The sequence below is a fragment of the Sinocyclocheilus rhinocerous genome, unplaced genomic scaffold (assembly GCF_001515625.1).
Source record: "Sinocyclocheilus rhinocerous isolate Xijiao unplaced genomic scaffold, SAMN03320098_v1.1 scaffold428, whole genome shotgun sequence".
In the NCBI taxonomy this organism is placed as follows: domain Eukaryota; kingdom Metazoa; phylum Chordata; class Actinopteri; order Cypriniformes; family Cyprinidae; genus Sinocyclocheilus; species Sinocyclocheilus rhinocerous.
This window is the reverse complement of record NW_015664017.1, coordinates 57,225-71,478: the sequence shown is the minus strand read 5'-3', so window position 1 is coordinate 71,478 and position 14,254 is coordinate 57,225. Positions and strand designations below refer to the sequence as shown.

Below are 14,254 nucleotides of genomic sequence, written 5' to 3'. Positions count from 1 at the left end.
CTCTCCTATGTTCACATCCTTTTAAATCACTTTTGGTAAGTAAGCATATGCAATGATAATGATGTGAAAAAACAAAATCATAAAAATCTAAAACAAAAAGAAACAAGTTTTACAAAATATTGTGAAAGTTTCATGTTTTATGGGACATTTCTTTAAAATTGGGCTTTTATTCAGTCTTTAGATCGCGGACTTTTATTGTGTCTTTGGGTTTGCTGTGGGACTTTTATTTTGCCCCGGTCGCTGGTTCCGCTCATATGGCTGAAGATGGCGAGCGGATCGGGGCCCGTTTCTGCTCTCTGGACCGAAATCAACCGCTGCGGACAGAACGGCGACTTTACTAGAGCCCTGAAAGCTGTCAACAAAAGTAAAATAAAAACATATTAATCATATCTTTGTCCAGATTTCTCTCACTGTAGATAAAAACACTGTTTATCTCCATGTCTCCCGTAGCATGTGTCTAACCTGCAGTGCAGTAGATTCGCTAATGTCTGTTTTCCACACAAATTTCAGATTTTATTAAGGCTAAGTAAGCATATGCAATGATAATGATGTGAAAAAACAAAATCATAAAAATCTAAAACAAAAAGAAACAAGTTTTACAAAATATTGTGAAAGTTTCATGTTTTATGGGACATTTCTTTCAAATTTAGCTTTTATTCTGTCCTTGTGTTTACGCTTTAAATCGCGGACTTTTATTGTGTCTTTGGGTTTGCTGTGGGACTTTTATTTTGCCCCGGTCGCTGGTTCCGCTCATATGGCTGAAGATGGCGAGCGGATCGGGGCCCGTTTCTGCTCTCTGGACCGAAATCAACCGCTGCGGACAGAACGGCGACTTTACTAGAGCCCTGAAAGCTGTCAACAAAAGTAAAATAAAAACATATTAATCATATCTTAATCATAATCAAGATTTCTCTCACTGTAGATAAAAACACTGTTTATCTCCATGTCTCCCGTAGCATGTGTCTAACCTGCAGTGCAGTAGATTCGCTAATGTCTGTTTTCCACACAAATTTCAGATTTTATTAAGGCAAATTGGATGTTTACTTTAATAATAAAACTCATGAGAGGCTCTTAAGAGTGTCTTGGCAGTCTTCGAGACTTTCTGGAGGTTTGAGTGGTCTTTGCTTAGTGATTACGTGTCGTAAGGGGCTGGATTAAATGTAAACATGATTTCAAATGTCTTAATTTTATAGTTAACTTTAAAGATCTACAATTACTAGTTTTTATAAGTTTACTTTGTCTTATAATATTATCGTATTCTGTATGCAGCTTTTTTTTTTTGCAATGAGAATTATATGACACCAGTTTAAAAATCAATATTTGAGAATTCACAATGATATATCTCGTTGATTTTATATTTACTAATTCTTTCTTTCTCACTGTTTGCAGTTCTCTATGAAAATAAGGACGACGTGACAGCACTGTGTTGTAAAATTGTCTGTCTGATCCAGAATGGAGGTTTTAAAGAAGCCCTGAATGTCATAAACACTCACACTAAATCACTGACCAGGTGAGAGAGTCACCCAGGCTGCAGCTCTATTCATATACTAGTATTTTAAACAAAATGTTTGTGCTTTGCATTTGCATTAATGCATTGAAATGCATTGCTTCCTCTTATTTCTAACCATTTTTAACCAAGAAAAGTTGTTGGCAGATTAGCCCAAAAACATGTAGAGAGTGACCCTAGAAATAACCTAGCATTCCATCCAGGCACCTTTTGACATCTTTATTCTTCAATTTTGTGTGCAGTATTCTTAATCATATCACATACTAATCAGGGCTGATTGTATATAAATTTCTAAGGCCTCTAAATTATCAACATGATCTTTGCTGAAAAATGAAGCTTTGCTGAAAACCTGCTGCATACAATCTACTACATGCCTTGCTTTCTGTTATCTAATAGATAGTTTAGACTTTTTTTTAGCAAGTAAAAGGCCTTTTAGTATAATTGTACATCCACCTTCACATGTCTTTTTGCTGTGAAATGAAGCAACTTGGGTTTACTTGATTATCCATAAATCATTTTGTGTAATAATCATGTTAAAATGTGAGTATCAAATATGATCATCAGGCTTTTGAGGAACATTTTTTCATCTCTCTGTAGTGACATGATCGGGTTCGAGAAGGCCTACTGCGAATACCGTCTGAACCGGGTGGAGCACGCTTTGAAAACTATTCAGGGAATCCCAGAGCAAACAGACAAACTCAAGGAGCTCTACGCCCAAGTGGTGAGAACAGTGTGGTTTGTGTCAGCGTTTGCTGTCAGATTCAACTCTGGGGTAATGCGTTTAATGTTTGAGTCCGAATGCAGGAGCTGATGCAGTTGTGTGTGTAGTTGTACAGACTGGAGCGGTATGACGAGTGTCTGGCTGTCTATAAAGACCTGATCAGAAACTCTCAGGATGATTATGAAGAGGAGAGGAAGACGAATCTGTCGGCTGTACTAGCGGCGCAGAGCACCTGGGAGAACACGTCACCGGTGAGAAACGGATACGCTCATCTGTGGAAATGTGTTGAAGTGGTAGCATCTTATATCTTTTCCATGTTTTGTTTGTATTCAGGAGGATCTGGGTTTACCGGAGAGTTCATATGAGCTGTGCTACAATGCTGCCTGCTGCCTGATTGGTCAAGGGCAGCTCAGCCAGGCCATGCAGAAACTGCAGAAGGCTGAAGGTCAGAGGTCATGCCTTTAGTTTAGGGCTAGAGCAGAGATTGCAAACTATGGGTTTGTATCATTGGAGAAAGTTAATAGTCAACACAGATCATGTGCATCTGGAATCATAAAAAGACTTGATATGCAAACTCCAAATATGTACAAGTTTGTGCTCAGCAAGATTTTTTTGAAAAGGAAAATAATACTATTATTCAGCAGGGATGGGTTAAATTAATCAAAAGTGGCAGTAAAGACATTCATAATGTTACAAAAAATTTCGATTTGAAATAAATGCTGTTCTTTTGAAATTTATATTCATTAAAGAATCCTGAAAAAAGGGCACATTTCCACAAAAATATAAAGCAGCACAACTGTTTTCAACATTTATAATAACTAGATAAAAAAGTTTGTCAAGACAAACTTTGAAGTTGGCTTGAGAAAGCTGGACCAGAAAGTTAGAAAAAGTTTTAAAAGTTTGAAGGTTTTCAATCTGAAGTAGTTTGGCGTTTAAAGTAGTTTTAAAGATTAAAGTTTTGAAGGCAGTAAAGTCTATCAGAAAAATAGATGATGTGGAAAATTCAGCTTTGAAGCACAGAAATAAATGTAAAATATATATTTTAAAATATATTCAAATAGAAAACAGGTATTTTAAATAGTAATAATATTTCACAATATTATCAAATAAATGTGCTTAAAGGGGTCCTATTATGCTCTTTTTACAAAGTCTTGATTTTGTTTTGGGGGTGTACTAGAACAGGCTCTCATACTAGGTTGTTCGAAAAACACATTATTTTTCACATATTTTACATTATTACAACACCTCTCTCCCCAGTCTGGCATGAACGGCTCGAATAGTTCCTGTATGAAATGAAGGCCCGCCTTCTGAAATATGAAATGTGCTGTGATTGGTTAGCTGGGCCAGTGTGTGTTGTGATTGGCAGCACTCGGCGCCTGGTCGGGAATTATCATGCCCCTTACCATAGCCGCCTGCAAGCTTCAGTGTAAATATTGCATCAAAATCAAATCAATTTGAGCGTGATTTAAACCCGGATGATTGTAACCACTCTAAGTTCGTCTGCCTTGGGAAAACTAGCGTGTCTCCGACATAGTGATAACACTCGTTGCCTTCTCTAGTGCAGCTCAACCAGGTCTCGTCCCATTCGTCGGTATTTGTGATATCACAAATCCCAGAAAATATGTGTTGTAGTCCAAACGAGTCGTTCGTTGTAGTATATATATATATAATAAAAGATCTCCTTTTGAATTGAACTTTGAGCTTTGTAACTTTGCAGATCTTTTTTACGCTCAAACAGCAACATTACAGACTAACTAAAGTCGAAAAAGTGAAAACGCATAATAGGACCCCTTTAAATATGCAATGGCAAAATGCCATCTTGTTGGAGACCATACCTCTACAACATCTGAAGGTCTTGGGGGGTCTTTATATGGAGTATGTTTTTAATCAACTGCTTCATGTGGGAGTGTGCTGAACTGCTGGGAAATCATGTTGTGCAATCCAAACCAGGCAGATTATTTACTGTCAGAAAAGCCTCAGGCAGTGCATTACAGCTTTTGGTTTGGCTCATAAAATCCGTAGGCAGTAAAATGCTTCCTTTTTTGTTTGTCAAAGAATTATCCAGTTAGCATTAAATCTCTCATGCAAGTGAATGTAATACTGTAGGTCTGTCACACTAGTCATAGGCCACTAATGCTGCGCCAGCCTATACAAAATTAGCTCCATCAGCCGCCTACATAGTTTCACTTTGAGTCTCTGCAGCTTTTAAGAATAACGTGAGTTGGCTGAGAAAAACATGAATGAGTCAATTAGTTTTTGTTTCATCCATTTGTTCTCTTTGTTTTCCCAGAGTTGTGCAGGAAGTCTTTGGCCGAGGACTCTGTGAGTAATGCATCCATATTTGTGATGTGCTTGCAACACTTATGTGCTTTCATTATTGGGTTTTGCTAATGTAAGCATTACATGCACAATCTTAATAGGGATTTCAACAAAGACCTCAAATTGTGTGCTATTATTTGATTACCGGTAATTTGTTGCAATTCATTGTGATTTATGTAGGATGTGACAGATGAGGACGTTGAAGCTGAACTGGCCATCATTCACTCTCAGATGGCTTATGTGATGCAGCTACAGGGCAGAACCGAAGACGCCCTTCAACTCTACAATCAAGTCATTAAACTCAAGTGCGTGTTACAGACTGTACATTTAAAATACTCAACTCAACAGGTGTCCTGATGAAAATGTACTTAACCTCAGGCCATCAAAGATGCAGATGAGTGTTTCTTTATGGGAACAGATTTGGAGAAATGTAGCATTACATCACTTGCTCACTAATGGATCCTCTGCAGTGAATGGGTGCCGTCAGAATGAGAGTCCAAACAGCTGATAAAAACATCACAATGGACTTCAGTCCATCAATTAACATGAATCGAAATGCTGCATGTTTGTAAGAAACAAATCCATCGAGACGTTTTTAACTTCAGACCATTGCCTCTGGCTAAAAGAGTCTATCCATCATTTTTCTTTCTCCAGTGACAAAGTTGTCTCATCTGAATCAGGGGTGAAATATGCGCAGATTAAGCACCGTTTGCTAGCCAAAACTGTTCTGAACAGATGTGTGTGGATTTTGATGTGAGAGGACAAAAGGGGTGTGGACTTTTTCCACTGGAGTAAGCTTTTTTTTTAGCCGTTCTTTGGACTTTTAGCCGGAAATAATGGTTTGAAGTTAACTGCTTCTTTATGATGGATTTGTTTCTTACAAACAAGCAGCTTTTCGCTTCACAAGACATTAATTGATGGACTGGAGTGGTGTGGATTACTTGTGGATTATTGTTTTTATCAGCTGTTTGGACTCATTTTGACGGCACCCATTCACTGCAGATGATCCATTGGTGAGCAAGTGATGTAATGCCAAATTTCTCAAAATCTGTTCCTATGAGGATACAAACTCATCTACATCTTGGATGTCCTGAGGGCGAGTTAAATTTCAGCAAAATTTTCTTTTTTGCGTGAACTATTCTTTTAATAATATAGCAAATAAAAGCATTCTCAGGCGATAAGATGGAAACAAATTATTAGGGGAATTAAAAGGTGCAGAAAATACTGATATTTAAAAAAATCTATTTAGCCTGGCTTTTATGTAGTGTCTTGTAATTAAAATTTTTATCTATTTTTATCACAATAATTAAATTCTATTCTATTCATTTATTTCTATTGCTATCTATGATTTGCATTGGATTTATTGGAAAATTTCTATAGAAATAAAATTGATATGTATGTTAAGGTTGCCACATTAGACTCACATAGTGAGTTTTTGTGTTTGCCTTTGCGTTCAGGCCGTCTGATGTGGGTCTGCTGGCTGTGACTGCCAACAACATCATCACCATTAACAAGGTAAATAATAGAAAACAAAAAGATTTCTCTCATGTTCTTCTTTCACATGCCCGAAGGGCCAATCATGTCAGCTGAATGATGAATTAGACCCTCAGCTTGTTTGTAACCTGCGTTTTTATCTGTTCCCTTTGATCTTCCAGGACCAAAACGTGTTTGACTCCAAGAAGAAGGTGAAACTGACCAGCGCTGAAGGGGTTGAGCACAAACTGGCCAAAAAACAGTTGCAGGCCATTGAGATCAACAAAGCCCTGTTGGCTATGTACACTAACCAGGTGATCACCCAGTTTGTATTGTACAATGTTGTAGAGTTCTTCCTGATGGATGTGACCTGTTCTGACCCCTCATTGTCGTCCCACAGGCCGATCAGTGCAAAAAGCTGTTGGCAAGCCAGCAGGCCCAGAGCCCAGGTCACCCCAGACCGGTTCTGATCCAGGTGGCCCAGCTATGCCGAGAAAAACAGCACAACAAAGCCATAGAGCTCTTGCAGGTACTTTGCCCTCCTGACTCTTTCATTTTCTGCTATTTGTGGCGTTCTGTAATGGTTTCCGTCTCTCCTGCAGCGGTTTTCAGATCAGCACCCTGAAAGCGCTTCTGGAATCAAACTCACCATGGCACAACTCTACCTGACGCAAGGTATGAATACAAACCAAACAGACACTCTTACAGAGACTAGATTGAACTTACAAGGATATTTGAAGTGCAGTGTATGTGTGCATCTCCAACAGGTCATGTAACCAAAGCCTGTGACATCCTGAAGTCAATAGAAGAGTTTAAATATAAACCAGGAATGGTGAGATTTCATTTGCCTTTGATTATTTTTGAAGGGACTCACGAGGGCTGTTAGTGGTTTAAGATAATTGTGATTAACCTAAATTGTATTTAAACGCTGTTAAACTGAAGTGTTGAATTTAAGGATTATACATTATATTTACTGTATATTTTACAGTACTGTATATTTTATGCATATAACAAATGTGACCCTGGACCACAAAACCAGTCATAAGGGTCAATTTTTTGAAATTTGAAATGGGAAAATATTTGGCCGAGATACAACTATTTGAAAATCTGGAATCTGAGGGTGCAAGAAAATCAAAATACTGAGAAAACCGCCTTTAAAGTTGTTCAAATTAAGTTGTTAGCAATGCATATTACTAATCAAAAATGAAGTTTTTATTTATTTACGGTAGGAAATTTACAAAATATCTTCATGGAACATGATCTTTACTTAATATTCTAATTATTTTTAGCATAAAAGAAAAATCAATAATTTTGACCCATACAATGTATTTTTGGCTATTGCTACAAATATACCCCAGCGATTTAAGACTGGTTTTGTGGTCCAGGGTCACAAATATCCATATTCTATATGAATAAATTATAAGTACAGCAAAGATAAATTTCGCAAATTATACAAAGTTGTAAATTATATTTGCTTGCATTCTACTGTATAAAAATCGTATATATATATATATATATAACTATATGTAACTTAGCAAATTACAAATTCAGAAAATATAATTACACAAAGCATTATACATTATAAAGCATTATACATTATAGATTTTATAAATAAAAATATAGTTTTAGTAACTTTTAGCAAACTCACCATCTCTGTTGAAGGACATCAATAAAACTTATTTTTGTTTCTTAAGAGGAACCGAATTTAAATGTTATCCTGTTTTTCTTTTTTCTTTTTTCTGATGTGTTTTTGAATAGATTTCTGCTCTGGTCACGATGTACACAAATGAAGAGGACATTGACAGCGCGATTGACGTCTTCACACAGGCGATCCAGCATTACCAGTCAGAGCAGGTAAACGAGAGTGATGGTGGTTCGGCGAGACTTTATCAGCTCAGAACTGCATACTTATATTTTTTTATCTCTACCTGCTCTCAGCCGGGGTCTGCGATCCACCTCTCTCTGGTGCGTGAGGCTGCCAACTACAAGCTGAAATACGGCCGTAAGAAAGAGGCCACCAGTGATCTGGAGCAGCTGTGGAAACAAAACACGAATGACGTCCACACGCTGGCCCAGCTCATCTCTGCATACTCACTCGTGGATCAAGACAAGGCCAAAGCGTATCCTCAAACATGGCGGTTTTGTACAGTAATATCACTTGAAAGCTCAGCAGGAAGGTCACAGGTTTTATTCTGTGAGCTAGAAAGACATTTGAGCTACTTCACTCCAGGCTGCTGACTGTAAATGTACTTTGCTTTGGAAAAGGACTCAAATGCTGTGTGTTCTTGCACTGTTTTCTTGTGTTTTCCTGAGCGCTTGGTTTTATTCAGTCTGAGTAAGCATCTGCCTTCCCCGGACACCATGTCCTTCAATGTGGACGTTGATGAACTGGAGAACTCGCACGGAGCCACGTATGTCAGGAAGAAAGCTGCCAAAGTCGTGGGCGAGAGCCAGCCTAAAGAACAGGGGTAACACACACCTTCATTTTAAAACTAATTTACATTTCAGAATCCAGTCCATCTGGACACATCAGTAAATTTGGTGATGTTTGTGCCCTTAATAATCTACATCAAGGTTTTCCAAATGAGGGCTGCATTTTGGGAATGCAATGTGCGTTAGGTTAAAGATTTGCACAATTTCCAACATGTCTGGATGGATAGAAGTTTACAGCATTTCACCAGTATTTCCGCATAAAAAAAGGATTTGAACATTGGAAAGTTTAGAATTTAAGACAAATATTAGTATTTTAACTTGTAAAATACAATTATTATTAGGCCTATAATTATCAAATAATTTTTTATTTTACAGGACAGTTGTAATTATTATATTTATATATTCATTATATTATTATATAAATATTTGTAATATATGAATAAGTTCATAATAAAAATAAACTTGTCTGTTCACCTTGACCATTAATGAACATCAGAAAACCTAATGAAAACACTTGTCCTTTCTAGCCTGTATCTACAGGTTTTTTTTACCCTCCTGTTCATTTAACACATTCTTTTTATTTCAGTCCACAAGATGTTAAAAAGAAGAAGAAAAAGAAGAAAGGTATGTGTGCTATTGATCTCCTTGCATTTTATTAGCACTAACAAGAATACATAGTTGTTCATATTTTTGTACTCAGGTAAACTGCCCAAGAACTACGACCCCAAATCGACCCCCGACCCGGAGCGCTGGCTGCCGATACGAGAGCGGTCGTACTACCGCGGCAAGAAGAAGGGCAAGAAGAAGGAGCAGGTCGGCCGCGGCACACAGGGAGCAACATCTGGAGGGTCTGCCGAGCTGTAAGTTTACCATACTACTCGCATACTACTTTTTCTGCAGCATATACTACTGCATGCCAGTGTTATTTTAGTATCATTGAGATTTGTTTTTATTAATATTTTAAATCAGTTTTTAGTTTTACATTTGACCCTGCTGCATGCATACAGCACCAATGCAATACACTTACCTTATTTTTTTTTTTAGATTTGTTCATTTATTTATTTTTAATGAACCAGAAGCAACATCAGAAATACTTTTGGTGTTTGTTTTTCAGTGACGCCAGTAAAAGCGCCAGCAGTCCGCCCACCTCCCCTCAACCCGGCTCAGGAACAGGCACCGCCACGAGCAACGCGGTTCCCCCGCGACAACAGAAACCTGCTGTGGCCGGAGCCGCTCGCAAGAAGGCACCGCAGAAGAAGAAGAAAGGAGGGAAGGGAGGATGGTAGATAGAGAGAGATTTCATCTAAACTTTGGTTTGCTTGTTTTTGAAACACTGAGAAACGGTTGTTATAATGAAGACACCACCCGCTCCAGTGGCCTGGAGGATGAATTGCAAAAGTTTTAGTCATTAAATTCTGAAGGAAGAGAATGTGATTTTTGAACGTCAGTGTGAGCGACGCTGTCATATGGATTAATTGGGAATCTGTTTTTTTTAACCATCCAATCCACTGTGTACATGCATTACTATCAATGTTAAAGAGTCTGGGGCATTTCTCCTGTTTTTTTTTTTTTTCCCCACCATATGTTCTGGACCTGTATGATTTCTCTGTTTATTTTTTGTCTCTGCTTTTTGGTACATAAATGCTTAATAAAGCAACTTTGTGTCACAATAGAGGCTGTTTATGCAAAGCTGAGATATTTATTTTTTAAATCCAGTGCTCAACCCTGATTATAATTTTGAACAAACTCTCCTCAGAAACAGATCTCCAGTGTTATGTCTTAATAAAGAGATTCCTGGAAAAACCAATCAACTCTGAGTGTCTTGCTCTTTCATGTGTAAACTCCTAAAGATCTGTTGCCGTAATTGTGCAGCACGTGTAACTGTTTAACCATTAAAACAAGACCATTGTTTTTTATGCACTGGTCAATTTTGGGATTGTGAACTATTTTGCTTCCATAACATGTCGTCTTTCAGACTAGTGGAAAGAAAACATCCAAAATACACTTTTAAGTGTTTAGTTTATTACTCTAATCTATTGGTCTCTGTAGATTTCAATTAATATCTTTAAGAGCTTTTTTTTTTCCATTCACTGAGATTTTTTATTTTTTTTTTACTTTAGTAGCATTTACATAAACTACACTTTGCAGTTTTATTCTTATCTATATTCTGAAGGTTGTTACAGAGGGGTTTGTTCATATATCATTTGCTGGATTTATATGAAATTGTATTCCCTTCTGTCAGATTTGAAAAGATAAATCCAAAATTCCCTCTATAAAAAATCTTTAAAACTAATGTCAGCAAAACAAGAATTTTGAACCCGGCATTATCCAATGTTCAGATGTCTGTTCTGATTTATGGAAATGTGTGCATATTTTATTAGATAAAGCCTCATTTGCATTTTTTAAACAATATTTCAGAAAACCTGTAATATAACGCAATAGTTAAAAAAAAAAGCATTGTACATTTTAGTAAAAAAAAAAAGCATTGTTTTTGTTTTTTTAGTCAGTATTATCGTCATTGTGGTCTTTTTTTCCCATACAGTAATACTTCAAAGTTAGGTATTATTTTAGTAGGTTTACATTATATCTATGCAAAAATCATAAATAAACTTGTTTAACATTTTCCACAGTGTGATCGGTCTAGAACAGATCTTTTTATTTGTAGGTAATCTACTTCTCCAGCAGGCGGCGCTGCCGCTGCGCGTTAATTGATTCGCCGTGTGTTCGAGCGCCCTCTGCTGGACCTGTCGTGCATTACTTGAACCAAACATGTCACCGAGGAGTGTGCGCCTTTAGGTTAAAAAGAGTGACTCTCGGCGGCAGGTTAGTTTATCTCAGGAGATGATTAGAGCTTCGACTCCCGCTGTTTAACTAAAGATCAGAATCTCCCGCGGTCTGCTGTGATTACCTCACATCTCACGAGACCGCCGCTTTTGTTGTTGATCTCCAGGAAACGCAAAAGCTCGGGTTACACCTTTTCCGTTTTTGTGGGGAAGACGGAAAAACTTCATTTAGCGCTTTTAGAATTCTGCAGGAGTAATTCTATTTTTCACTCGCGTTGTTTCCACTCACCGGAAATATCGACCTCTGGAGTTTCTAATCCACTTGTGGATCCGCACCGAGGCCCCGTATGCGGCGCATCATGTCCGGGTGCATGTGAAAAAAAAGTATCGCATTTGTTTACATTTCAACTCGATTTGATTTGGAGGTACGAATTTAGCGTAAACATGCCCGGTGCGCGCGAGATCGGGCTGGTGGGCGCCGCGCTCGCGCTCACGGGAGGCGTCGCGTGCGCTGTGTGTTATCTGAGGAAAACACGAGAACCCGAGAAAACAGAGAAAGAAGAGCTGAACGAGGACGGGAGCAGAGGAGAGCACGTGCATGAAGCCACCAAGACCGACACTGCACTAAAAGCGCCCGTAATAACAGAGGTTTGTGCGTTTGGTCCGGTTTTATCCTCTCGGACTTTCATTTATCGCAGTGTTTTGGTTGCACGCGAGGCCTCAAAGCAGAAAGTTCTACAGAAGTGGAAATAACAGCCAGTTTACAGTGACAACAAGTGATTTGAAATGTCATTAATTAATATTATTATAACATTTAATGCTTAACTGGTGCTTAATAGATCGTGCAGTCTGTAAAGTATCCTCATAAATTGTAATATTCAGCAATTCTTATTATTATATAATGCCAATCCTTAAAGCTGATGTAAATAATTCAAAATGTCATGCAACTTTAATATTTCCCTAAATTTTAATAATTAATAAACATGATCAGAATATGAAATGCTTAAAAAAGATACTTTAAGTACATGCAAATAACATAATTTATAATACTAGATGCATAGTTAAAATATCTTGCAACTTTAATTCATATTTTAATAAAAAAAAGGAATAATAAATATAATGTTTTAATAGAATACAATGCAAATAGCCACATATAATATTATGATAATATTATAATATTAAATTAGATTAATATCGTTTTTAAATTTTAATATTTATTAACAGTATAATTTATCATGCTTAACAGAAGCTTAAAGTAAATGCAAAATAATAGAAATGTTGTAATATTGATTCATGTTTTAATAAATGTATAATAATATAGTAATAAATATATAATAATACGCTACATATCTTTCAAGCTATAAATAATGCTACTTGAAAGTTAATATTACGAAATTATTATGATTTTTATTTTTTGTTTTCAAATAATTTTAAAGTTTTACATGGGAGTTTATTTAAAAATTCACTCAAAATAAATTTGCATGCAGCGCTTGCATTTTTGAGCATGGTGCATTGATCAAATGAACTGCTTTTTGGTTTATTGTATGGACCTCCTGTAGTATAATCCGTCTCTTCCTGTGTGTCAGTGTGACACATGAAGCAGCTTTACTCTCCCGTCATGCTATGATTTCAGTAAAGTAATGTCATGTTTGTTCTCTGTGTTGTGCAGCCCAGGACAGCAGGTACTCAGGTGCTGGTATTGGGTCTGGACGGGGCAGGAAAGACCAGCTTACTGCACTGTTTTGCCACGGGCAGCCTGGAACAAGACGTGTGTCCCACTCAGGGCTTCAACGCCATCTCCATCAACAAGGAAGAGCTTCAGATCGAGTTCTTAGAGAGTAAATACAGCTCATTTACACACACATATTGTGATTACTGTAGATCAAAAAGCAGCATGGTGCTTGCAGCACCAAACTCATACAGTAGGTTTTAATCCAAAGGGAATGCATGCATTGATGAAATAAATGCACGCAAGTCGCTTTGGAAAAAATGTTAGTACCACCAAAAAAAATGTAAATGTAATAATATAAAAACATTTAAAATTAAGTATCTTGTTTTCATTTTAATTTTAAAGTTTTTGTCATTTTGCTGTGTTTGTCATTTTTATTTTTGTTATTTAAAAAAATGTCTATGTAGTCTTTATTAAGTTTTAGATTTTAGTTTAATTTAGAATAGTTATATTACTACTTAATGGAAGCTTGTTTCCACCACAGGGAAAAAATAAATAAATAAAAAAGCGATAGAAAAAAATAATTTTTATCTCACAATTCAGACTTCTTTTTTCCTCACAGTTCTGAGAAGAAAACTGTAAGATATAAACTCGCTATTGCAAGTAAAAAAGTCCGATTTTTTTATTCTGTGGCAGAAACAAAAAAACTGAATTGCGAGATATAAATAAAATTCAGAGAAAAAAGTCAGAATTGTGAGATGTGAATTCTGAGTTGCAGGAACATCAGAATTCTGAAGTCATGTAGAATTGCAAAATATAAATGCGCAATTCTGAGCAGAAGAGTCCAAACTGTAAGATATAACCTCGAAAAAGTCTGAGTTGTGTGGTAAAAAGTCACAGTTACCTTTTTTTATTCTTTTTTGGGGAAAAAACAATTGCAAGACGTAAACTCAGGATTCTGAGGAATAAAGTCTATATTGCGAGATATAAGGTTGAAATTGCGAGAAAGTCAGAAATCGGAGTTTATATCTCACAATTCTGAGAAAAAAAGGAAACAGGCTTCCATTGTACTTCAACTTCAACTTCAACTTAAATGAGAAATGGTGAGAAACTAGCTGAAATAAAGTATTTCATTTTATTTCAGTTAATGTTTACTATTATTTTAAGTAAGTATATTTTAAGTTTAAGGTTTTATTTTTAGGCCCCGTCCACACGGAGATGCGTTTAGCTGTATACGCATACATTTTGTATAGTATAGGCGTTTCGTCCACACGGATCCGGCGTTTTGGGAGAGTGAAACCGATATTTTTTTAAACTGGGTCCCAGAGTGGATAAATCTAAATTAAGCA

The 14,254-nt window shown here is 36.8% G+C and overlaps 2 protein-coding genes across 2 annotated transcripts in view; both read left to right on the top strand.

Annotated features, from left to right (window-relative positions):
- The first annotated feature begins 732 nt into the window (after positions 1 to 732).
- Positions 733 to 10,155, top strand: LOC107729332 (signal recognition particle subunit SRP72-like). Its single transcript, XM_016539799.1, has 18 exons — positions 733 to 864; positions 1,390 to 1,510; positions 2,105 to 2,228; positions 2,336 to 2,479; positions 2,562 to 2,673; positions 4,519 to 4,550; positions 4,728 to 4,852; positions 6,005 to 6,062; positions 6,203 to 6,334; positions 6,421 to 6,549; positions 6,623 to 6,695; positions 6,788 to 6,852; positions 7,779 to 7,874; positions 7,959 to 8,140; positions 8,351 to 8,488; positions 9,040 to 9,077; positions 9,154 to 9,313; positions 9,568 to 10,155. The coding sequence occupies exons 1-18, from the start codon at positions 765 to 767 to the stop codon at positions 9,737 to 9,739; spliced, it is 2,001 nt and encodes a 666-aa protein (XP_016395285.1). The 5' UTR covers positions 733 to 764; the 3' UTR covers positions 9,740 to 10,155.
- Positions 10,156 to 11,191: 1,036 nt separating this feature from the next.
- The window catches only part of LOC107729322 (ADP-ribosylation factor-like protein 9), a 5,434-nt gene continuing 2,371 nt past the window's right edge, over positions 11,192 to 14,254 (top strand). Inside the window, exons 1-2 of the mRNA XM_016539784.1 lie at positions 11,192 to 11,884; positions 12,906 to 13,074. Of these exons, the coding sequence (XP_016395270.1) occupies positions 11,681 to 11,884; positions 12,906 to 13,074 (373 nt within the window). The 5' untranslated portion in view covers positions 11,192 to 11,680. The remainder of the gene's footprint in view (positions 11,885 to 12,905; positions 13,075 to 14,254) is intronic.